General features: G+C 41.2%; 1 protein-coding gene across 2 annotated transcripts; it reads left to right on the forward strand.

The window, feature by feature from the left end:
* The first annotated feature begins 678 nt into the window (after positions 1–678).
* Positions 679–26,698, forward strand: sgpp1b (sphingosine-1-phosphate phosphatase 1b). 2 transcript variants are annotated; one of them, XM_010745134.3, is made up of 4 exons: positions 679–1,914; positions 12,650–12,739; positions 21,652–22,199; positions 23,509–26,698. In XM_010745134.3, exons 1-4 carry the CDS (start codon positions 1,036–1,038, stop codon positions 23,567–23,569), a joined length of 1,578 nt encoding a protein of 525 aa, XP_010743436.2. In that variant the 5' UTR covers positions 679–1,035; the 3' UTR covers positions 23,570–26,698. The 2 variants fall into 2 exon arrangements, with proteins under 2 accessions (XP_010743436.2, XP_027134526.1); XM_027278725.1 differs by having other exon boundaries at positions 23,533–26,698.
* The last annotated feature ends 314 nt before the right edge of the window (positions 26,699–27,012 follow it).

Below are 27,012 nucleotides of genomic sequence, written 5' to 3' on the forward strand. Positions count from 1 at the left end.
TTCGTTTGTTTTGTTTTGTATTTATTTCAGAGGTTCCTTTAAAACCAAATAAAAGACTACAGACGAAGCACGGTCACGTTACGTGGTGACGTAGCACGTCTACTCTGCGTGCGCGCCCGGACTAGTGTTGCGTTCAAGTGCTCCTACTAAACTCAAACTTTTAGAGGTTCAACTAGTCCTAAATGCCCTCAAAAAAGTTTTATTTACATTTAAAGTTTTCAAACAAAGCCCTTCATCAACAACGATAATTTAATGTCGCCATTAAAGAAGATGAACCTGGATATAAATTTAACCGTTTATATGCAGCCAAGATTTAAAAAGAACTGAGGTTATGTGTCCTCGTCCCCCCTAATGTACCCTGAATGTTTTCAGAATAGTGATGTTTCATAAGATACATATTCACTTACTTGTTTGCTTATATTTTATGCAAATTACATACTTTACAACATAAAGGTCTAAAATCAGATTCAGATTTCAAAGGGCTTTGTATAAAACCTCAACCTTAAAGTATAAAAGCTTGAGTGTTTACTTATTATTTATATAATTTTAGTTCAAAAACATTTATTTCCACAACGAATTACAACCCTGATCATCAAAATGGGTGGATGGATTAATGTATGTCTAAAAAAAAAAACTCTAATCACGAAGAGTTGCGAAATTTCCGACAGCACGTGAAGGCGCGCTCGGAAAAGGCGCGCTCCCGGTCGCTCCGGAGATCTGTCAGTTCAGTCGCTGGATCCAGCTCAGGTAGCGGGACACTGAAGGCATCCGGACACCGTCGAACAAGAACCAAGCCGTGTGTTTTATCCGCTGTCCTCTTACAACAAACAGCAGCTCGTCTGTGTTTTAATAACCGGACCCGCCTTCACAACTTGTTTCACGTTATTAACGGCTCCGCTTCACTTCGCGCTCTGCCATGATGCGCGGGTCAGCTAGCTAACGTTAGCCGGAGAGCTAGCGTCCATCATCCGCTGTAAGTGGCGGAGTCTGTGCTCCTTCTCTCAGCCGTGTGTGGGTGTATAAACCGGGTTAAAGATGGAAAAAAGTAGCCGTATTGTAGAACTGTACTACTATCTGCAAGACCCCCACCATGTCGCCCGCTTTCAGCGCATTTGTGGAGTACGCGGGACGTTTTCGAGAACCGTCTCTGCTGGTAGTACCGCCACTATCAGCAGCAGCAGCAAGGAAGCGGACCGGTCTCACTCGCACAACAACGGGGCTTGCCACCATCACAGCACTGCGGAGAATGAGGGTGAAAGCTTGGCCGTCATGGGGGCCGGGGAAGGCGAGGAAGTGCAAACGACAGCAGGTGTTCGGAAGAGGACTGTCGAGTCTATCGGTGTGAAAAACTCCGGAGAAGAAGCGGGAAATGCTGCCCAGAACGGGGCAGCGGTGTCCGCGGCGACCGCCGGAGGGGAAACAGTCGGCGTGGGCAGTAACGGTCGCAGCCTCGCCGGGGCCACCGCCGCGGGTCAAGGGGCGACCGAGTCAGAGAAGACGGGGCCGGAGAAGGACTGCGAGGGTCCCCAAGCAAGCAGCACTCTGAAACCGCTCCGCAAAAACTCTCTAACCGGTGATGCCGGTCAGGAGTTCCTGATCGAAAACCGCTTCTTGTTCTACCTGTTCACTTTCGGGACCGAGCTGGGCAACGAGCTCTTCTACATCACCTTCTTCCCCTGGGTCATGTGGAACATGGACGCCTTTGTGAGCAGGAGGCTGATCATGGTGTGGGTCTGGGTCATGTACCTGGGTCAGTGCACTAAGGACGTGTTAGGGTGGTCTCGACCCGCTTCACCACCTGTGGTCAAAGTGGAGATGTTTTACAACTCCGAGTACAGCATGCCGTCCACACATGCCATGTCGGGCACCGCCATCCCCTTCTCCTTGTTCTTCTTGACCTACGGCCGCTGGGAGGTACAGTACATCAGTCCTACTCACTGTCAGAGTGTTGATCTGAAATGTGAGCAGCAGGAGAAGCTGACAGGAGCTACTTCCTCCTGATTTCCAAGAAGGAAACTGCGAAAGTTCCTCTTGTCTTGTTTCACAACATTAGCCCGTAATTATCTATCCAGAAACACACGCTTATTACACTTATTACAACAAAAAGACATGCATCTAATGTCTATCACTTCAAAACTCCAACAAAACACCTCTTGCTATACAGAATATTATTTATTCAACCAGCAAACTGCAGCCTCCAAAAGTTCATAAAGATGAATCAACACCTCTCTAACATTATAATTAATAGTTTAAGTAAACCGTCAACAAAGGGTAAGTAACTGTATATCAACACTGAAAGTCACTAAAAACATGCATAACACGCATTACATTTTGGCAACAAATAATTGATGCATCTGTTGTTAAAAATTGCCACTTAATGGTGTATCACAATATATGCACTATTTTTACAGTTTGTTATTTTATAATAATTTCCAATAAATGCTGATGCAGATATTAGGGATTGAAAAAGTTCAGATATCAATTCAATCCAATCCACTTTATTTATATAGCAGGTTTTTAGCAAACACAAGGTTTCCAAAGTGCTGCACAACAAGATAGAACACAATAAATAGCACAATAGAAACAGAACAACACATGAAGTAGATAATAAAAAGATAAAAAACAATAAAAAAAAAGCACTACCCGCACATGATAAAATAAATAAAACAGACAAAAATAAATACATAAATAACAAAATGCATGTATACACATAAAATCTACTATCTACATGGTGTTAAAAGCCAAAGAGAAGAGAAGATATCAGTAAACATCAGCTGATAATCTCTATCAAACCTTTGGGACCTTTGTATGTAATGAAGTCTGGACATCAGTGCGCTGAACATTTATAAAAAACTATAAATACAAACACATGTAGAACATAATTAATGTATCTAAAATACCCCAAACAACCTGTAAAATAACATGACATATAATAATCATAGAATAAAAGTACAGATCAAGCAGCAACCTCTGTGTCTGAGGAACTGCAGATTTTGTCACTTCCTGTGTTGGCTTCACTTCACAAACATCCACTTGAGGCTGGCTCCAGAAGTGAGTCAGTCTCCATAAGTCCCCATGTCCAAATGTCCAACTTCACAGCAGAAATAAACATGTACATAAACATGTACAGCCTGGTACAAAAAACAGTTTTGGTCTCTATAGCTAATTTCCCCGTTCATGACAACTGTACTGAGGGTGAATTTATATACAACTCACCTGTTCACATTATATTAAGGCTTAAAGTTATGCAGAATTAACAGCGTGGACACTTTGATTGACAGGTTAGTGCTGTTACAGGTGGCTTGTTTGAGCACCCAGGCTTCATTCAGTACACTTCAGGTCTGATGATCCACGTCTTTGCCGATGTTCAGATTACCCAGGAGGCGGAAGAAGCAGGACTGCCAACATGGCAGCGGCTCTGAGCTCTTCAGAAGCGTGTGGGTGAGGTCATGCAAACACTGTCCGTTTTTTGTCAGTGTGACAGATATAACGGTCAGGCTGTAATTACAGAGGATGTTTCTTACAAAGAAGTATTAGTGTCTCCATTCAATCATAATAAAGTCATCAATGTCTGTATTTGAGACTTATACATTGATAATTACACAGGAGACAGTAAATGAAGGTTATCTCATGTCAACAACATGCTGATAAAAGATATCAGCATGCAGAGAGTGGTCGTTACTATCTCTGAGGCTATTTGGGGTCAAACCTTTGGTCTACTACTATTCACAGCCCATGTAATCATCTACTGCCCCCACCTGCCCAGCTACAAACAACAAAAGCAAATGTACAAAGTGCCAACTCTTGATACAGGTTTACTGAGACTTTGCCCTCTAAAGTCAGGCTTCTGAAGCTGTGTCATTAACAATTAATGTGCGGCTGGTCCAGTGGATATGGTGACAGATGCTGGGGCTGCTGTACAGCTGTATGACCACATTTTTTGACTCTTTACCGCTTGTACTGCAGTGAAATCAAGCTCATTGTGGACACAACACTAAAAAGTCGACAGCCAACTGTAGGACCGTGTGGAGTAAAATGCTCCTTACACATCACAAAAGAAAGTTTTTAGATGGACCAACAAAAAACTCAGCAACAATTTTTATAATTCATATTTGTGTTTCTTTAGTCCTATATATGGCCATCCATATGGCATCTTATTGATTAACTGTGAAAATAGACGGCAGACTCATCACTAAAGTAAAGTAATTTTGAAAAACCTTGTGTTTGTAACGACGCCTTTGGTTGTTGCAGTGAACTGCAGTCGGCGTCCTGTTGTTCGTACATCAGCCAAAAATCAAATACAGGAGACTGCTAAAATGAAGACTGAAAAATAAATTGTATATTATTAAGAATAACATCCGTAATGTTCATATGTTTTATTTGGACCATTGGCTGCATGTTGCTAACTAGCTTGCCCTTTGTAAGTTCTCCTATCAGCCAACACCATGAAGGAACCAAATAACTCAGTTTGTCCGTGTTAGCAAGCAAGCAAATATCAGCCAACCAAAACCACAATATAATGTTAGCTTTAACTTCAGACTTTGTGTTGAGTGGCTGTTTGTAGATATTAGCAAACTCTATTAACAAGATAATTTTATCCAATATTAAACATGCAAGCAAGCAAGTAACCACCAAGCTGCAAGTGAGCCAGTTTACCAGTTTGCAAGCAAGCAAGGGTTAGTCAGCTAAATGTTCTCTGAAGCGTTTTTATTTTCCTGGAACATTTATCTTGATCTTGTACATGTGAGCTAAATGCTAACTTGTTGCCATGCTAACATACTCGTTAAAATGTAACTGCATGTAACATTGAGCAAATCAGCTTGTGTAAATAATGATTATTATGCTAACATGTGTGGCTAAAATTTCAAACAAACCTCCTGAACTTTGGTCGGCCTCTTGACGTCAGTTCGTATTCAGCCTCCTGTTTTTCCAGCATTGTTTAAGTTCATTAAAAACTAATCGAAGAGTCCCAAATGACTGGAATAACACGGCTGCAGGGATTTTTGTTTTAACAAGCCATTCTCTGTTGCTCTTTTCCTCACCTCCTGTTCACTCAGGAGGAACAACACTCCATTGTGTCCAGTCTGTAAAAGCTAACACAAAGTCTGTGTAGTCCACGTCCATTGTTGTCTTACTGTGCATCCACACAGTGACCAACAAACTGTAGGAAGTCCATTTGATTCTCACAGGATTGAAGATGAGGAGCAGAAACAAGCTAATTTATTGATCTAAAAATTAGTCAACATTTTCTAGTTTCAGCCTCAAATGTGTATTTGCCCCATTTTATCTTTGACAAAGTAATAATAAAAAATGACTTTTTCTGACATTTTATAGACACAATAATTATGTCCAAACAGCAGTGTGTTTGCATTTAGAAATACAATATTTCAGTGTCTCTGTGTCACCTCAGCAGCACAACATTTTCCTTGTTGCTTTGCAGACTCCTCTGCAACAATTATCTGCAGTTTTAGGCCAGTATTGTTCAAGGTGCTTGCACTGATTACCACTTGTTAAACAGATACTGTTATTGCTACTGTAACTGCTCAGAACAATTCCCACTACGCACTGCTATTCTCTAAAGCGTTACTTTATGTTTGAGAGCCTTTACTTTGGTGTGTTTGGTGGGGAAAATGCTTAGGTTCCCAGTATTTTGTAGAATGAATCACAGCACCCAAGAGCAGAGGTGAGACTGATTTAAAACACTCTGCCTCACCGTTTGTCTGCCAGAGCAGGAGATAAGAGACGACCCCATGACCTTCGGGTGTGGGACTATGAGATAAGACTGATTTAGCCTTCTTTTCTTGTCAAGTTGAGTTTGAAGGTGCACACAATAGTTACGCCTTCTTAAACATGTCGAGCAAAACAATTTCTGCTCAAGCTCTCGAAATATAAACTGCTGAGCTGCTTTTGTGATCTAGATAACACTGTCTCACTTTTTCAGCCTCATGCTCTCACATTTATTAGTCTCAAATATCATTCTTTAACTCTAACTTGGCTCTATCAAGACGTTTATAACATTTATTCAATTAAATTATATAATATTAAATTATTATAAATTATAAGATGATTTATCAATGTTTTCTGTTGTAGCTTCCAACTAATTCATTATTATCCTCATGTACTGGTGACAGTTTATTGACAAATCCCTTCAGACAACACGTCCACACATCAGGTCATAGCTTTTCACCAATATGTTCCTGAGCCAATCCATCTTGCACGATGTGCGCAATGTCATCAGAAAGGAGGTGCTAGTGACCGACATCCAAGAACAAGAATGGAAAATGTCACGGTTTGTAACCGTAAAAAGGCTCAGCTACCCACAGTGTTTCTGTCATTTATAGAGTTAAGATTTCAGTGCAACATAAAACAATGGCAACAAAGCAGGAAAAGCAATGCACTGTTTATAAATTTAATAATCCCCTAACAGGCATGACACCTTTTTCCTCTTCTATTTTGATGGAAACAAGCAACCAAAAAATGCTTGTTGTGTTATAAAATAAATTGAAACTGATATACTCATTCTACAGTCTTTTGTTTCTGCTATGAATAATAGAAGCAAGGTCAACAACACAAGACATAGCAACCAGCTAATATTACTTACTAGTCCAACAGCAGTCAGCCCAGGTCAGCGTCTGTCTCTCAGACTTTTATTTCACCAAGCTCTCACCAACCACTAAAAGTCAGTCCCACATTTACTTCTTGCTCACTCACTCTCTCCTTTTCTTTTCCTAGCGTCCTCCGTCAACGTCCTCTTCGTTCTCTTCTCCTCTGTCATTATGTCCATAGAGGCTACTGAGCCTGGTTACATTGCCTGCTCGCTCCCCATCAGCATTACCCCATGCCCCGGGCCTGTAAACCTCCTCTTCTTCCCAATGGTCCTAAACGCCTGTGGTATAAACACTTACACTCTCCCGGTGCTCTGAGCTCACAGCCTGGAAACAGAAAACATTTTCTCCATAAAATATGATCCAGTTTCACCAAAATTAGTCAAATAGTTGGTGGTGTGTGACTTAGTGCCGTTGATTTAAAAGAGAATATTATAATTGCTTATAGCAGTTTCATGATTAAAACCCTTCAACCTTGTCACGGTTTAGATGACATTTTCCTGTATTTTAAGGCATGGTGTACCAAGTTTTATTGCAAATATTTGATGGTCTAGATTCTTCAGTTCAAAATATTCAAAATGATCTCGAGACACTCAGGGATAGCTGTTAATTTTTCTGACTACAAGAGGACACACAAGACTTCACACAGAAGGTGAAGTTTGTCCTTCACATCCCTGGCTGCTTGCTGTAGCCGCTCTGTAAAGCTTCCTGATGAATCGTGACCTCAGATGACTTGTCTAAGCAAAAGCACCAGTGTTTGGATTCAGTCAGACGGTCCTCCTCCCATCCCACCTCCAGCTCAGACAGTAACTAGAGCCAGATGTCTCTCTGTGGAAGATAACATGCCAGAGCGAAATAAGCCAGGGGACGAGACACAGAAAAGAAAAGAGCAGCTCATGGATAGAGGGGAAGGAGGAGGAGGAGGGTGGAAGGAGAGGAAAGATTAGGCTGGATGAGATGAGACAAGATGAGACTTGAGGGCAGGGGATGGAGAAAGCATAGAGGAGAGAAGGAGCAAGGAGAGAAGAGGGGATTAATACAGAGATGTAGTGAGGAGGAAAGAGGAAAAGAGTGATCGAGGGCATAGTAGATAAATAAAGCAGTATAGGAGTAGGTCAACATGGTTTCATCAGATTGTGACATAAATTCTCATTATGTTGTCCAGCCAAGGCAGAACAGAAAACATTATGGTAAACACGCTTTGTGTGAGACTTCCTCCCCTGAATGGGACCATTAGGTGGGAACAGTGCAGCTTTTCCTGTGAACATGAATGATTTGAACAGTGTAGCGTTTCCTAACTCCAACCCTGAGTTTAACATTGTGTTCTCATTCAAACTGCAGATGAATGTCAACCCAGAATCTCTACAGTTGTGTTCAAAAGAAGGAAAATAATGTTTGTTTTGGCTTTTTAAAGAGCTGTAGGATACAAGTTTCTTTTTTTTTGTCAAAGACTGTCCACAAACAGAAAAAAGCACCTCATTCAATTTTTGATGCAAGTGAGTTTTTGATTTTATGACTCCAAATTAAACTCTGCATGTTGCAGCAGCTGTGTGTTAGCTATAGCCTAGTTCAAATCACTCACAGTATAAAGAATAGACGGTGTATGCGTGACGTCACCCACAGGTTTCTGATAAGCCGTTTTGAAGTGTGATGGCACTGGCCGCTGCCATGTTGATAGCCTCTTCCGCCTCCCAGCTAGACTAAAAATCAGCAAAGATGTGGATCACATGAACCAACCTGAGGCGGGCTGAATGACGCCTGGTTGTTTAAACAAGACATTTGTTATGGCTCCTACCTGTCAGTCAAAGTGTCCACACTGTTAATTCTTCATAACTTTAAGCCTTAATATCATTTGAACAGGTGAGTTGCACAGAAATTCACCCTCAGTACAGTTGTCATGAACTTGTTGAGGTTAAGGATGGGTATCGAGAACCAGTACCAAACCAGTACTGAGTACTGACTGGTGAGAACCAAAGTATTGATAAGCTTGTGGATAAATGATGCTTCTGTCAGTTTTTATGTAGCATTACCACCACATAACAGCAAGTACCATCAGTCAGAGTATCAAGAATCATTAATAGCATTAAGTTGGTATCAGTATGACTAAAAGAGTGAGTGAGCTGATGCTAAATTCACTAACATTTAATGTATTTCTGTATTTTTTCTTTGGTTCCTTGTATAAATTATAACAGACTGGTGGTTGCTGGTCTTCTGCCGTCTTCTGGGTATTGAAGCACATTTTTCTCTTGTTAACATTTGAGCTGCAAGTGTGTGAATTTACCAAATTAAACGCATCGTAATCACGTTTATAAGTTTATAATTATGTAAAGGGTCTGTCTTCATCTGTGGTATTATGGACGTCCAACATAAGAAGATATTCACAGCGTACCCACAAACCCGACTCGTTTACATCTCAGTGTTGAAAGTCAGCACACCCTGACAGCAGTGTGGTTTGGGTGTGTGTGTGTGTGTGTGTGTGTTTGTCTGTATATGTATGTACAGTATAATGTGTGTTACATGAGGGAGCACAGAGCAAACCCTCCGCTGAGACTAACAGTCAATGAGCAGTGTGCAGAGAACCGCAAGCCACACAAAATAAACACCACGTCCATAAAACTTTGCATGAGGCGTCTGCCACAGCACCACCGTGGTCGCACCAGAGCGAGCGGCCAAACCTGGCCATGGGACCCGGTGACCATGGGCTGTTTGCATATGGACAGAATACACTGTTAGGACAACATCTCCACAGAAGCTAGTTTTCCCTAAACACAGTCTGAGCATGGCGTCTGAGCCAGCTTCACAGCTAATCTACACACATAAAGACGCCTGTTTCTCAACTAAAACCTCCGTCTGCGCTGACCTCATTTTTGAAAGAGGTCTAAGTCTATAATTGACTCTTTAAATTGCAGCCTGGTGGTTAGGGAAACACCTGTAGAGAGTCTTAACAGGAGTTGTCTGAGAGTCAGTCACATTCAGTCAAAACGGTGCTTCGGAAACCTATAGGTGACGTCATTCATGTCCATTCTTTATACTGTCAGTGTTTTTTGATGTGGATTATTGTCATTGGTTACACCACATAAAAACAAAACACTACAATATATAGATTAGATGACGTAGATGTTACTTGAGCTTACGTGGAAAAACTTAAATAGCATAGGTAAGTGCACCAAACTCCAGGTTTTGATTAAGACGTGATATGCCAGTAAAATATCTGAATGACCTTTCCATTAAGCCCATGCTGTGAAATCAACACAATGCAATCAACACAATGCAGGTAAATATCAGCTGTGCTTTAGTTTGTCTACTTCACCAACAGCTAATTTGGCAGATAAGCAGCTGTTGTTTGGAACAAAGGTTATCTCTGTGTTACAAAAATACATTTGTCCAGTGAAAGACTAAGAGGCTGGAGTTCAGCAGCCACTCTTGGCAGTAAGCACAAAACAGCTTTCTATCTTTTTATCCATCAGGCTAATGCAGGTTGTGAAACCACCCATGTTGCTTATTGTACGTCATTGTTATGGCCTTCTTTCAGTTTACTCTGTGTTTTCATTCAGTCACTTTGAAACACTGACTGCAGGAAAAATCAGCAGAGCAAATGTAGCCTGCACATAACAGGCTAATACACTTCTTAAAATGAATTAACCAACACCAAAAAAAGTTTTTTGTACCAGGCTGTAAACATGTTTATTTCTGCTGTGAAGTTGGACATTTTAACGCCAAGGACAAGGTTTACATTTGGATGTATCTTATATAATATAATATAATATAAAACAGCGCAGCTAAGACTGTAGTGTCTTTGTCTCCTGCACACTTAGAGGTATATAAGGTCTGCGTAAAAACCTTTATACATTTATAAATCACTGTTGGTGGCTCAGATAAGATGGTGCCACACTCTGGGCAGTAATTCAAGATTAGACTTAATTGTTTGAACAACTTGTGATAAAATAACTTAATATTTTCAGGTACTTTAGGATTATATTCTAGCTAAAAATCCATTTGACAAAGTGATTATGGATGTAAACTTTGTACTATATGGTTTTGAATATTTAGAGTACAATATTGAGAGAATGCTTGGATAGATATTTTGCAAATATTCACCTTATTGTGCTATAAAATATGTTTGTGTAAAGTGACATGTTGCTTAAAGGAAAGGTTATCGTCAAAGGTGACCGTTCAGTTTGAGGGAGTTAGTGTGCATCCAGGATTTCATGTCGGTGAGGCTGTTGGAGAGAGTGGCAGAGGTAATAGATTTGGTGGAGATGTAGAGCTGGATATTATAAGCGTAGCAGTATAAATGAAGACCATGAAGTTGCCAAAGGGAAGAATGTAGAGAATGAAGAGGAGAGGACCAAGCACTGAAGCCTGGGGGACGCCTTGGGACAGAGGAGCAGTGGTTGATGTGGATGTGATTAAGTCTTAAATCTTAACTTCCTTTGCAGCTAACAGCTGTTAGCGTATAAAACGTCTGTGTCTGTTTAATCAGCATCAGCTCCTTCAAACATCTCTGAAGGCTTGAGGTGGCTGGAAGTTACACACAGCAATGATACAGAGAATCCAGTCAGCTTTCAAAATACACAACACCCCATGCAAACATCCGATTGTAAAAAGAGCCAAAAGGGAAACAGTTTAACTGCATAGCATATTTACATATTTAGAAGCACCTAAACAGGAAAAAATGACCAAATCTGACCAAGTTAACAAAGTCTGACAGGCGAAACACTCCTGGTGTAAATATATTCTCTTCCTCTGTGGAGTGGGGACTAGAGCTGCAACGATAACTCTTTAAATGATTAGGCAGTATCCACAAGAAATGGGTCAATTATCTTTTCTGTCTTGTATGACAGTCAACTGAACAGGTTTGTAATTTGAAAATGTGCTACGGAAAATGGATGTCCCTGTTCTCTGACAACATCATTGTTGTGGACCGGAGGCTCTGGGATGTTTGGTTGTTAAGTGGACTGAAGACCTCTAAACTGCACTTGCAGCTTTTTGGATTTAACGCCGACTAGAAAACAAATAACTTGAGCCACATGAGCGAATAGGAGCACTTTAAGCTCTGGTGTGAACCCGGCCTCCTCGCTCCAGGCTACGTTCATCTGATAAGGAAACAGCAGAATTGCTAAAATATTTATGAGGTCCTTTGAGCACACATTAACAGATAATCATCCACTACATATCTGCTGCAACGTTTTATTGAGGACTGATTGCAAACTGTACATTGAGCAAAGTGTAGCTGAACACACACAATCACTATCATTTTAATCTTCAGAACAATAAACATGCAAGGATTTGATTTGATGCATACTCTATCAAATAGTTATTTACGTAATGTGAAGCAGGGTCCTTAGGTGCAGATCAGAGGCAAAGTACAGCAGGAGACACAAAGCAGGGTCGACTTTATATGCATTTAAATGAATGCTTAAATCATTTTGCACTCATATGTACTGTAGATAGCTCTGGTATCTGATAGTTTTATTGTACCTTCATACATATTCATATTAAATGCACCTACTTCCTCATAAAACATCTGCACAGCATTATCAAACATTATCAGATAAAAATCATCAGTTACAACTCCTCAAATGTGAAGATTTATTTGCCTCTGTAAATGGTAAATGGACTGTACTTATATAGCGCCTTTCTAGTCCTCCTTCTCATTCACCCCATTCACACACATTCATACACTGATGGCATTGGCTACCGTGCAAGGTGCCAACTGCTCATCAGTTTAAGGATTTAAGCATTCATACGCATTCATACACCGATGGCACAGCCTTCGGGAGCAACTTGGGGTTCAGTATCTTGCCCAAGGACACTTCGGCATGCAGACCGGGGAGCCGGGGGATCGAACCGCTGATCATCTGATTAGTGGACGACCCCGCCCCATTATATTAATAATTTAAGTTAGTAGCTTTGGCAAAAGAAAAAAAAACAATTTTAAACACCACTTAATAATTTTTATAATTAGCTGATCTAAAAGGAACTGATCAAAGATGTCTGTAGCTGTATGAAGTGCTGAAAGTTCTCTCCTGTCACCTCCACAGTACCCGTTCTCACTGGGCTTCAGCTTGGCTCTCTGCTGGTGTCTGGTGGTCTGTGTTAGTCGAATCTACATGGGAATGCACTCAATCCTGGTAAGTACACACAAGCACACACACGCAAGTACACAGATAGTGCCAGGCTTGCCACCTGCGGTTCCAGTTTAGCATCTGTTTGAACGTGATAGCTGACATGTGGGAAACAGTATCTGACCTGCAGTCACCCCAGCTTCAGAGTGCACTGGCGTCAGGTTCTGGTGTCAGCAACACAATCACCCGTGTAACTGAAGAGGTGCAACACACAGAACGCGAGACCGCAAGGCCTCGCAAAGACTGGTTCATTCAATGAAACGTACAATAGGTTGTGCCTAAAAGATACCTATACCAGACACTGCCAGACAATCTTGAAGCATTCTAACCAGTCTGATAACAGCTTTTTCTTCCTGCTGGGATCAGAAGATACCAGATACAATAGGCTAGCGCTGGAAAAGCTTCTTCCCTCACATGGATCTAGGAGAAACATCGGCTCGCAGAGCCTGAGCATTCCTATCTTAACCAGTGCAGCCTTTTGACTCTTTACGGCACTGGTTTAGCAGCCCAGGAAGCTCACAAACCAATTGCATGCACTGTAAAGAGACTGTGAGAGTGATGACAGTCTGCAAAATAAGTGAGTCAGAGATGAGTAATTTTAGACAATGTGCTCTAAAAAGGCAAAAACAGCTTTTGATCAAGAACGGACATGTTACATGTTTTAGTTCAAAACCAGTCTCTATTTCCAGTCCAAGACTGTGGAGGTCAGAATGTGCCAGACGATTTGTTACACAGGATCATCATTTCGCCGTTGGAGCCAGTTTGAGAAATACAGGCTAGGTGATTGGATGAACCATTTCTGTATCAGTGTCTATAACAGGCCAACTTCAACCAGTCAGATCAAGAAGCCATATAACGTAGTCTAACTCCTTAAGAACTCAAACTTATGTGAAAAGTCCGTTCTCTGGGCTCGGAGGTTTCAGGTGTGTGAGTTGCATATCGACTTCAAACTAGTTGTGATGTCACATGATCCTGCTCGTACATTGACGTGTTAAACTTTAAAATTAAAGCTCAGACAAACAGAAAACTTCTCTGCACATTGAAGCTCAAACAGACAAGTGATGGAGTAAGGCACAAAGCACATCTTTGAGCGGAAAATCTCTTTCTTGTATTTTTGAACAGTACAATCAGCAGACAGGGTGCGAAACAGGAAACCTTTACACTCATTGATTTGAGCACAAGGTGGAATCTGAACTTAAGCCTCCAAACAATGGTTTTCCTGTTTCAGAAATGTGGAGAAAAGAAGGTTCACCAACATCTGTCAGGTGTCTGCTGTTATTTACACCCAGCAGGGCCCGTTACAGAGAAATGTGGTTGTTGATTAACTTTGTACACTAACAGTGTTTTGGCCGCCCCCTTCAATTCAGTCAACAGTTTCTAGTTTAAATAAAATCAAATGTTTCAAGTTGTTATGCTGTTTTTTTTTTATACTTTAGTTAGCTAACGTAACATTAGCTTACCTGCTCTCTGAAAGCTGTAACTTGATCGTCTGTAGCTTCACATCACACAGATGCTATGTTTTGTTGCTCACATCATAAAGTTAATCCAACCTGCATGTTTGTTATTCCTCAACAGTGACGCCAAAATGAGAGGGCCTTCTCTCTTTGTGTAATAACTTCAAAGCTTAAATTTCTTTATAACCATTGAGTCCGGCAGGAAGATACTGTCCATATGCGTCTTATTCTCGCCTTTACTGACATTTAAATGCCAATAATGACCCCACGTCAAATGTGTAACTGGTCATAGCTCATAATACCAGAGTATGTTACTAAACAGCGTCTTTAAATTGTGCTTAGTTTTGACTGTTTAGTGTTTTCTTACTTTTAATCTAAGTGACTACATTTAAATTTCAGGGGAATTAGTAATGAGGAACATCCCTCTTATGGACCTCTAGTTTTCCATTGAGCCACTCTGTTTTCTACTCGTATAACCACACAGCTAATCTGGAATTTTCCTTATATGTCCAACATGCTGAGGCCTGTATTAATCTATCCTCAGTGCAGATGTAAGTGGTTAAGACAATAAACGGCCATGTCTCTCTGTTCTTACTGGAGAACTGCTGAGGCATATTGGTGGTGTGCCTGCAAAAACTTGCTCCTGCACCTTTTTGTTTGCTGCTCTCACGTCAGCAGATTGTTTTGCCGACAGCGGGGCTTTCACTACATGAGATCACTGCTGCACAATACAGGTACAGTCGTGAAAAACAGAATCTAACACCACCAGGTGGGTGTGTTCATCTCTGGTGTGCTCAGTGGATATTAAAGAGTCTACATTTAAAAATCCCCAAATGAGGCCCGTCTCTTGGCTCAAACAAGTCATCTGTAACAGCACCTACCTGTCAGTCAAAGCGTCCACACTGTTCATTCTGCATAACTTTAAGCCTTAATATAATCTGAACAGGTGAGTTGTATATAAATTCACCCTCAGTACAGTTGTCATGAAGGGGGAAATTAGCTACAGAGACCAAAACTGTTTTTTGTACCAGGCTGTAAACATGTTTATTTCTGCTGTCAAGTTGGACATTTGAACATGGGGACTTATGGAGACTGACTCACTTCTGGAGCCAGCCTCAAGTGGACGTTTGAGGAACTGCAGGTTTTTCTGATTATTTAAATTGTCTTTGGACCTAAATCATCTGCCAAGTGATCCAGTTACTACAGATGTGTGTGAGTTCTTCTGTCCACGTGCCGGTAACATTTGCGCTTGTTCAGGGTAATTTCGTTCATTGGTAGATGATGTCATGGTGCACTGTTGGGGTTGGGCTGTCTGTCACCATGGCAACAGGCTGTGTCAGAGGGCTTGATGGATGATGTGGGACGCAGCAGACATTACAGTATGCTGGCCGTCCTCCCAGATAAACTTAAGAAGGTAATTCCACATCAGAGACTCTCTTTAAGGGCTTTTTGTGGCTGCCCGCATGCGGTGTCACAGTTAAGCCCTCCACCTCAGGAACCACGTCCACATTTGCCGGCTAACACTGCTTTCTATCTCACCAGAACTCTGCACTCCATCCATGACCATCCCAACATAACAAATATTCCTGTTTTCTTCTCAGATAAATAATGACTGACCTAGTTAATTCATTTAGCAGTTTATTCATTTACAATTCACAGTTAGTTATAAACTATAGGACGCAGACTGAACAATGACTTGAGCCATGCCTGTCGGTTGACAGTAGGCCTTTAAACAGAATCCAGCGCTGCGGCAAAAACACAGGTTTTTCCCCTTCATTTGAGTGGGGTAGTGATTTTTACTAGTCCATGTCATTATTCTGGCACAATAAAAAACGTATTTTAAATATTTGATCCATTACAAGTATGACAGTTTTATTGATGTGTTGGCAGAATCAGATAGAGATTGTATGCAGTGTGGAAAAATATGGTTTCTTTGAGCTTAAGTTGACGGAACATTTTAGGGAAGATCAGAGTTTAAGGGATTATTCAGATGTCACAGATAAACTGACATCACTTGTTACATGAGAAAGAGCAGCAGGAGTTTTTGCGTTTCAGATTTTATCCAGATTGCTTGACAGTCGTGCTTGGTTTGATAAGTGGGAACAGGAGAAGGAAGAGGAATGGGCCGGGTCAGAAGAAGAAGAGGGGGGACGTTTATAGGACGAGCTGTAACAGGAAGAAATAGTAAAAGTACTTTTGTGGAAGGAAACAGGTGGCTAAATAGTTTCTTGCTGTAAACAGACAAACAATGCTCTGTAGTGTTGTGTATATTTTTAGTGCTTGGACAGAGCTACATCCTCTGATCCAGAGCGTCCATGAAAATATTTCTGCAGACTGAACAGCTGGAATTCAGCCCCAGTTATAAACTACATAGTAGGTGTTAACACTTTTTAACATTTTTATTTTAAAATTCCTTATTCCTTCTAAAACTCAAGGTGTTTACTAGTAATGACTGCAGTGAAAAGTTAATGTCTTCTGTGCATCTGGGGGCACGGAGCTCGAAATATGTGGACTTCAGACCAGTGCTTAAAATCTTTATGTGTTATGTGTTTCTCTACTGCAGTGTACTTTTGTTATGCAGTGTACAAAACCTGCAGTGGTATCTTGAAAAATAAATAAACAACCTCGACCAACAGACCAACAGGGGCTGCTGGGGGTGTGTCTGTTTGTGTTGAACATAATCACTGTGAAACAATCAGGAAATAAGTTTTGATTTTGCTAATTAATCAGCTTTATTGATGCTGATGCTCCCTCACTCTTATTTACTGTCAATGTCTCTCGACCACTGCTCTTCCTCTCCCCTCTCTCTGTCTCTCTCTAATATAATCTCTGTTACTTACATGTTGGATAGCATCTGAAGTCTGTAAAAACAGAACTACAATCAGAACAAATCCACAGTGGATTAACTAGTGGATGGTCTCCACCTCTCCTCCTGTGAGGTCTGTGATCACACAGCTCTGCTGCAGAGAGACATTATCACAATTTATTTTACAAGCACAGGACCACAGCAGTAAACAGTGACTACGTCATTAACACGAAGCCTCCTCCACATGTGGCTTACCTGCTGCTGAATTCAGATGAAATATAAAACACCGTCATTCTGTGGGAAACATTGCAACCATCCACTGATCTATCCATTGGGTCCACCGGGTCGCTGTGTGGTCTGCCTCGGTGTCTCCCACAAGTTGGACATCCCTGGAACAGCTCCAAAGGAAGGCACCCAGGAGCTACCTGCTCTGATGCAACCAGTCCTCAATATGTGAAGGAAAAAATATATCCTATTTCATAGTACTTTTTTCTCTTTGCCATGGTATCCAAAGAGCTATCAGGTATCATTTTAAATACTAGTGTTTAAAAAAGTTTGAAAAAGCATAGTTTCTTTTCTATCGTTGTGGATTTATGGATGTTCACAGTGAACATAGAAGATAATTGATCCTTGATGTAAACCTCACTGTCACGTCTGCACAGCATGCACAGTTTTAACACTCCAGGAAGGAGGTTAAGAGCATAAATCACAGTAGCAGCTTTGTGTTTTTGTTAACCACCACACAAACTGGATTTGTTTAACCTATGAGCTCAGAAACACAATGTCTGGGTCGAGACCTCAGAACCGAAGTTCGAGCTCATTTTCCACCTGATATCGTCTTTTCGTCAGTCAGACCATGTGGGGATTGTTGTTTCAAGAAGTGGAACTTGAACACATGGTGAGCCATTAGTGGTCCCACTCTGCCAGGCCCGCCGGGCACTTAATGTGTTCTGGAAATCATCACGCCCAATGAAACTACTTCCTCCTCTTTTGTTCTGCAGGAAGAGCTCGGAGATGAAACGATGTTCTGCTACTGATGATGTTGTTGACACCAGTTGACCTTTTACCAGACTGATCGCTGAGCACTTTCACTCAGATTTCTGGCGTTCTTAAGTCTAAATGAAAAGTAGATTTTAACCCTGTTTTTCTGTGAATCTTTGGTAAGCATTGGATCACCTTCAAATAATTCAACACCTTTCCATTGAATGTTTTTTTGTTGAGTTTATCATTCTCCAAGTGAAGTGATGTGTTTGTTTCCCTCTAACTATTAAGTATACCGACTGGATGGTGAGGTTATGTGTTTTGTTTTCAGTCCACATAAGACATGGAAGCGATGGTGGTATTGACCTTTTTTCAGTTTGGACTAGATGTAGTTTATTTTACTGATTTTGTAGTACAGTATTTTTGTTAGTCACTAAATTTATGTGTGCTGTTTCTCCCTGTTTTTTTGGTTCCTAGATAATTGTCAGTGAGGTTTTTCTTTCTCGTTTTGATTTCGTTTAGATGACATGATGTTGCCCTTTGCAGTTTACCTCACCTCTTTTTTTTTGAGTAATTGATCCACATTTCAAGAAGTATTTGTTTTACCAAATACAGCTGATTTTATGTTTATGTTCTTTCTCTCCCCTCATGAGCTGGGTTGTAACAATTTGACTTGACTACAACTAGTGCACAAATTGAACTTAATTGAACTTTTGCAACTTTAATGGATGCTGATGGCAGGATCCATTTAGAGGATTCCAGATGAACCGCAGGCAGGAGTCACACTGGCTCTGGCTTTACTTAGAGGGTTATTAGAACTTCTGTTTTATTTATTTATTTTATTTTTGCCGTAATGCACTTAAGATAAAAGCATAACATGTACCTTGTTGTTCCTCAGGGCTCCGTGCCACCCACTCGTCCTCTTTGTGGACATTTTTAGATCAGGCGGCTCATTGTTTCAGAGCTCCCTCTAGTTGTGTCAGTGGAGGAGAAAATTACAGGCAGCTGAAAGCTTTCACTTGCTGTGTCATTAAGAGAAAGGGCTGATAAAAGTTTGCAGCGGCAGCAGTAAGGTGATAAAGTATAACCTCTCAGAGGTTTCCTGTCAGTTATCTCATTGCTGAGTCATCATTAACTAGTCTGACAGTAAAATGTGTCCTTGCTGTGGACTATTTACTGTCCGTCAGATCACTGGGACGCGAGTCCTCTGCCAGCATGTGACGCAAGCTCTGTGGCTCCTGGACTCATAGTTCAGCGCGGGTTAATGACTGACTGTGAGATCAGGGCTTGCATGTACCACAACGTGTATTTAAGCAGCCAAATAGATATTTAAACTGTAACAGGACCTCGGTTTCCTTCCAGTGAGGCCGTCCAAGTGGGCTAACCTGCCAGGCACCGCTGAAATGTTCCAGCGTTTGGCCGGTGGATCGAGACGGGTGTCAGTTTACAGTAACCCTCATTGATTTCTTATCTGGGGAAGGTGGACACGGACTACACACCTGCTGTCAGACTCTGAAGCAAAGTAAATACTATACACACCCGTGTCGGTGCTGATCTGCACTCTCCACCCTCTGTGCAAACAGTTAATGAAAAGGAGAGTCAGCACAGGCTTTGAAGGAATGTAAGTAAACATTTAAATGGTAAAGAAATCAAGTTTCCACAGCAGAAATATATCCTGATGATGATGATAACTAGATGACAACTAGAGTTGTATGTTAGTCATCAAGAAAACACATGTCAAAATCTGGTTCCACTCAATCTTGGTACAAATGTGAGGACGTCAGAGGGACACTCCCTTTCTACAGTCCAACAGAACTGAGACTTTATGTTCTTCTTACACCCTCCATATTTACTGCTGTGTAGCCAGTCACGTGCTTCCTGATGGTGCTACAGAGAGCGCTCCTATTGGTTGTTGACTTTTTATATGAGACTAAAAAACCTCTGATAATGTTTGTTTTTTATTGGAACGTCAGGGCGAGAAAAGGACCAACTTAGGACAGCGTAACTGAGTGTTTATGACCACCTTACACTAAACGATCCAGATGACGGGAATGCGCCGCCACTCGAGCAAAACTTTCAGGATTTTTTTATTGAAACTTGATATTTGTCTGCGACAGTAAATCGTTGATGTAAGGCCAGCTTGATGTCATTGTCATCGTGATGTCCGGTTGTGTTGATCCACCACTGACATTGTGACGCGTATGCAGCAGAAAACAGTTTTAGGCTCAGCGAGTCTTATGACCAGTAACCTACCAACTTTTTGAACTGCTTAGTCACAGGACAATGTCTTCGTATTGTGACGTTTCACTTCTTTAGGGCTGCAACTAATGATTAATATCTTTATCGACTGAAGTGTAATGGGGAAACCCCAGTGGGCACGTCTCCGTCACATCCATGCCCGATGGAATTTGAATTTAGTCCAGCAGTGAGGGAGCGTGTTGCAGCTTACAACCACCAAATGGTCTACAACGTAATCCTTGCTTGTTTTTGTCTCTGACCGGCTCAGATTTGACGTGTTTGACAACACGACCCCACAGAGAAAGGTTTTGTGCTCTGTTGTAGACCGTTGCAGACTGCAGCGCTCTCATTTAATACTCGGCCTAATTCATAACTTCTTGTCCCCATGAGTCAGTATGACAGAAAAACATGAACATAAGGTTAAAAAATACCAAAATACCCTTTAAATCAATTGTTTTATCTAGAAAATAATTTTTAAAAAGGTGAAAATGTTGATCACAGTTGTCTTCATGTGTTTTGTTTTGTCCACTCGCATGATTTTCCACTTTCAAGCAGGTTCTAAACCGTTTTGAAATGTTTTGACTTAAAATGATGAAAATTTCTTGCCGTTTGACTTTCAGACCTTGTTTGATTTCTGATTTCACAGCTGATAATTGAAGGAAACTGAAGCATTTCATTGATTTTCTCTCAGATGTAAGTTTGGTCGCACATTCAGAAATGGTTTTGAACAGTTCAGCTGGAGTTCTTCGAGGTTAAACCTGAACATGCAGTCGACACTGCAGCAGGAAACCGACTGTCAGTTTGCAGCTCGGGTCAATAAATAAACGGCTGTGATGACCTTTGTGTTTGAGTCCAGAGTTCACTGCCATGTTGAGCTCGCTGATTTCCTGTTTCCTGTAAACAGTCTTCAACTTCCTTTACGCATCAGCAGAAAATGCTGTTTATTATTTAAACGCAGTGCCCAGGACATTTTAAATAAAGTTTGTTTTGAAACTAAACTCTGATCCAGTTTCTGCTGATTTATACGATATTAATGATACCAATGCCATCAGCCATGTTCTTTATCCACCCTTATTACTAATATTTAACCTCCACATTGGAAACCATTCTGCATCGATAAAAGATAAGATAAGCTCAGGGGCGCCCCTATCCCTGCTGCTGTGTGCACACTGGATTCAGCAGGGTAATGAACTCTGCTTTGGGTAAAGGTCAGAGGTTGGATATTTTCTGTGGGAGCAGTCTTGAGCACAAATCTGATAAATTCTGCCCAAGTCATAACCTCTCTTTGTTTGAGGATGTATTTTCCCGCTCAGTCAGCCTGCAGTTTTCCGCCTACACACCCGTCTGTTCTGCTTCTAAGTGTGACACTGAACTCTGTGTTTCCGTCAGATAAATTCAGTAACAGTAAGCTTCTGTTTCTCTGTTCGTTCTTCCTCCAGGACGTCATCGCCGGTGTCCTCTACAGCTCCCTGATCCTGCTCTTCTTCCTGCCCGCGTTGGACCTGATTGACAGCTTCAACCTGACCTGCCGCTACGCCCCGCTCATCATCATCTCCTTCCACCTGGGCCTGGGCCTCTTCTCCTTCAACCTGGACACCTGGAGCACCTCGCGGGGCGACACCGCTCAGATCCTGGGCACGGGTGCTGGCGTCGCTCTGGCCTCCCATGTCAACCACCTCCTGGGTCTGATGCCCGACCCGACGCCGGAGCAGCTCCCCTTCACCTTTCCCACCCTGAGCACCGGCCTGGTGGGCGTTGCCATGCTGCGGTTCGTCCTGGGCGTGCTGGCCCTGGTGGCCACGCGGGCACTGATGAAGGCGATCACCATCCCGCTGGTGTGCTGGGTGTTCGGAGTGCCAAGCGGAGACGTGAGGAAGGCCAGGCAGCACATGGAGGTGGAGCTGCCCTACCGCTACATCGTTTACGGGACCGTGGGCTTCAACGTGCTCTTCCTGGTCCCGCTGCTCTTCAGCTACATGCAGCTCTCGTGAGTGGATGTTAGGTCAACAGTGAAGGGACCCTGCAGATGTTCTCTTAATGCTGTTATCAGATAAGATTTTCCACGCAGGACCCCTTTCTCTAGTCCTGTGGGTTGGGACTGAGATGAATTAAAGCCACACTGAGCTGGAGGCTGACATGTTATCAGTTTTTCAGCTTCCCTTGCATCGTTGGCTCATGTTGAGTTCATGAAAGATTCCTGACTGTTCTGACGGGCCAGGAAATCTCCTAAATTTGGCCCCGACTGTTAACCGTTCTGTCTTTGGCGAGTTCTGTTCTGTTCGATTTATTTATAATCAAATCAAACGGCTCCTCCTGATCCAGCACACACGGAGCCAAACCTCCTCCACCAGCTTCATTCATATTGAGGAGCAAAAAGCTTTTCAACAGTGGCCTCTGAAAGACTAAAAATTCCACTGATTGCTACTGATAAATGACCTGTGTCTTAGTTTTTACATTTTTATTAATGCTGTAATTATTATTATTAAGAGGTCAGATAAAGAACCACACAAGACTGCACCTGAACGCAGCACGTCAGTGTTTTGTGGTCTTGAAGGTGAAGACTAACGACTATTTTTTCATGAACTTTGTGTTTAGTGCAGGGCTGCAACTAACGAAAAGGACAAAAAATGTCTTGTTTGGTCCAACACCCAAATATATTGAGTTACATAAAAAACAGAAAATATGTCGATTAATCAGATGCAGCTTTTGTTGAGTTTGTGTGGTTCTTTGTCAGGAAGCTTCTTAATATGAATATTTGATCTTCCTCTTGTCTCTGTCACCTCTCAAAGCAATAAGAACCTTTTGGTTTTATACTTCTTTATTCTTGTATCAGAGTTTATGCAAATGGTCAACGGTTTGTTTGACCTTTGACCCTTACCTGTGGAGTGGACACCCCTGTGTTTTTTTGTTCTTGAACTTTGTCATCCATCTGAAGGAAACAGAATCGGATCATTTTCGAGGTGCACAGTCTTTTCCTAAAGGACTCTTCCCACTCTGTCGATGTCTGTTTACTGTTTCTGTCTTTATTCAGACAGATTATCGTCAGTTCTCCGCTGAGATCGATTGCTTTTCCTGCGGAGGAGTAACAACCGGGCACATACTGTACGATTCAGGATAAATGACGGAACCGTCATTCTGTTTGGAAAATGTACAGAGAGGTTTATTTTTAATAGTTCTTCTTGATGACCGGAGTTTGTCCACTTGGCTCTTGTTTTTTTTGTTTTTTTAAATAACACTGTAACTCACTTCCTGTTAGAGAGGCTCATAATGATACACATTCCACTTCCTGTACAAAGGAGAGTTTCATCTTCTCGTGTCAGGAGGGAGGAGGCGGCGGCAAAGCTGGTGGAACGATGACGGCCGAGAGTCCAGAGGAGAGGTCAGGATGACGGAGGGAGGACAAAGCTCAGGCAAGAAATAAGAACAAGACAGTTATGAAGCGTACTCCAAAAAAGAATAAATTGAAAATTAAACAAAAAGGTTAAAAAATTAATATGTTGTGGATTCTCATAAAACGTTTTTCTCAAAATATGACACTTCAAATATTCCAACTTTATTTTGGAAGTCAAAAAGCAGACACAGCAGTCTAACACTGAGCTTGTTCCCGTCTCAACACAGTCACCAGATCCACTCATCAAAAGTAGAATTAAAACTATTATTTTCTTTCTTGGTTTTGCCAGAGAAATATTAAATTTTTTTAGATTTTATAAACTCAGTAATAATCTAACACCAGCTCAGCCCTGCTGAACGACGGAAGGATCAGATCTAAACCGAGTCAAAGGAGCCAGATGTGATCACTGGTGCAGGCACGTGTGATGAATTATTGATATGTTCATTATAGATGGACAGGGCCGCTCTGAAGTTGAGAGAAATTAGCTTTTTCTTTCAGACAGGCAGAAGTGATGATATTAAAAACAGGTGATTAAAGGTGTGTTCATATCCAGATCTAGGTTTTACGCATCTGATAAAAGAATGAATATTCATATTTTTGCCATATTTATATTATATATCTGGCCCCAGAGGGTTTAAAAACTGTAATATAAAAGCAGCATGAGTGGATCTGCTGGTTATTTCAAACGAGTATTGAGTGATTTCAAATTTGAATCTGTGAAGTAGCGAACCAGAGAGTTTTGATACAACCTAATTTTTTTTGTGTTCTAAAAAAAGACTTCCTATTCTATCATAGAGCAAGACTTCATACAATTTGTAAAGATTATTAAACAACTAAAGATGATTGTCATTATCGATTTATCTGTAAAACATTGTTTTTAAGTTGTGTGGTCCATAAAATGTCAAAAATAGTGACATGACGTCTACAACCCAAGATATTCAGTTCACTGTCAAACATTTTATCCTTGATTTTAAAAAAAAAAAAGACTCAAAACCATTAACGGTTGTGGCTCTAACAAGAAAAATATCATTTTTTAAAATCTTAATTGACATTGGACTACTTAACCTCAAACATGTTCGCTCTCCTCAGTGTCCACGTGGACTTTGACTCATCCTGTCGTCCTCCCACTCTAGCCGAGCCACCGTAGTAAATAAACCCTTCAGACCATTAAACCTGGTGATGAACCAACCTGATTTCCTCTGTGCCTGATTTACTTTCTATTGAGATAAGGCCACGGTTGTCTAGTTTTCAAAGTCTAAAATCAAGACATTTTGTGTTCATAGTTCCTCATGTACTTCCTGTTTGTGTTCAGTGTTCAGTTTCACAGCTTTATTACAGTATTTAGTTTAACAAAAAAGACCTGAGTGGAAGAAAACTGAGCTTGAAAGTTCAGTTTGACGTTTTTCTGGAGCTTTTTGCTCAGTGTGCAAACAGATGAAGACCATGAGATGTGACTGAAAGACCTATACACAGACACAGTATATCTGAGATAAACTGGTATCGACTGATTGAACACTATGGAGGAAAAAGATAAAATCTGGCCGCAGACGGCACCTAAAACCTCATTTGGAAGCCTCTCGCTATTAAATAAATGAGTGATGAACACAGTTGAATTTCAGAGGTTAGATGGGCAGCACACCAGGTGTTAGTAACTAAAGATGGCTGAGCTTCTCTGTGTGCACCTTCACCAGAAGAAAAACGAGTGATGTGTTCACTGTTTTTAGTCTGTCTCAAACATTTCACTGTCCTGTGTTTAAACTGAATCTTCTCGAGGCAATAACGACTGAACATCTGGCCCTGATGTTTCATTCACACATTCCTCCTCGTGTTTGTCCACTGCAGCTGTTGTGGGTGAAGTGCCTTGCTCGAGGGCACCTTATTTTAAGTTTTTGCTTTGTTTTTTTTTGTTGTTGTTTTTTTGTTTGGTGGTGTGTTTAGGTGCTGCTCCCTTTGCTGGTGACCTTTCACCTCCAGAGAAAAACAATATTTTCACAAGTCTTAATTTGCAGCAGGGAGCCACAGCTGACACGTTGTTGTGATGATGTTCAGTATACGGTACTGTCCCAATATGAATGCACTGTTCCCAGAATGCACTGTTGTCCCCCCCTGAGCCGGGCAGAAAAGGTGACGTTGGTCCAAAACGTTAATCTGAGGAAACGAGTTCAGGACATTCAAATGTTTGTTTACATTTGGGCCCATCTTATTTAACTTTTTCCTTGTTCAATATTTGGTCAGTAGATGAAAATATTATTCATCTTTTTCTGTTAAATTTACGTCTGCAGCTTACAATTATTCTGACTATACTTTGTTGTCTACAATGTCTTGTTTTGAAAAGCAGGAAATCCTCCATTTTAAAAGCTTGAACCAAAAAATATCTGACATTTTTCCTTTGATGTCATAACTGACTGTAGAAAGTAACAAACTTTAAAACATTTTAAGTTTAACAAGTTACTTTACCAAAGTATTTCCATTTCGTGCTACGTTATGCTTCTGCTCCACTACATTAATCTGACAGTTACTTTTACGACCAAGGTCGTGTCATTAAGTCATATCTAATAAATGATGATGCATTGTTGTATATAAATAATCCATATTTAAACAACATGGCTCTTACACAGTAATAAACCAGCATGACTATTCCCAGAGCTGTTCTGCCACCCATGTGTGCTTTTACTTTTGATACTTTAAGTAAATCTTCGTGCTAATACTTCTCTATTTCTACTGGGATGCAGGACTTAAATAGTAATGGAGTATTTTTACTTTTACTGCTGTTAGCCTGCTGTCATAGACGACACAAACGGACCAGCATCACCTGAGCGTCTGTCAGGCCGTGATGAGGCGTCTCCTCTGCCCGGCTCGTTTCACTTCCTGTGGCCTTGCCTTGTGCACGAAAATTTTTCTGTTTGTTGTAGCGCTTTTTTTTTTTTTTTTGTCTGAATGTGGTTTCCTGTGTGTACCAAGTAAAACAGGAAGTTTGTCTCTGTTCACTTTGTTTTTGGTTCATCAACAAAACACATGATTTGTGTTGATCCTGTGGTGGATTCGGTTTGTGTCACCAATGTTCCAATAGATTTCAATAAAATACTTTTTCATCAGTTAAATGTCTCTCTGTGTCTGCAAATGGATGAAAAATACAGTTTCAGAGTCAAACCTGACCCCTTATGTTTACGTGAAGAACCCTGACTTAAACATGTGAAGCTGTAAGTGATTAAACACGTGTTGGCTGACGTGTTTACATCCATCAGGAGAACTTTCCCTTATAGGTGGAGGAGCGACCGAGGAAGACTGATAAATCAAACATCCTGACACTGATGATGACTGTCCATTGTCAGGCTCCACACTACTACTACTACTACTACTACTACTACTACTACTACTACTACAGTAATGCTACTACTGACACCACCAC

This window comes from Larimichthys crocea, chromosome V (assembly GCF_000972845.2).
Source record: "Larimichthys crocea isolate SSNF chromosome V, L_crocea_2.0, whole genome shotgun sequence".
NCBI classification, from domain to species: Eukaryota; Metazoa; Chordata; class Actinopteri; family Sciaenidae; genus Larimichthys; species Larimichthys crocea.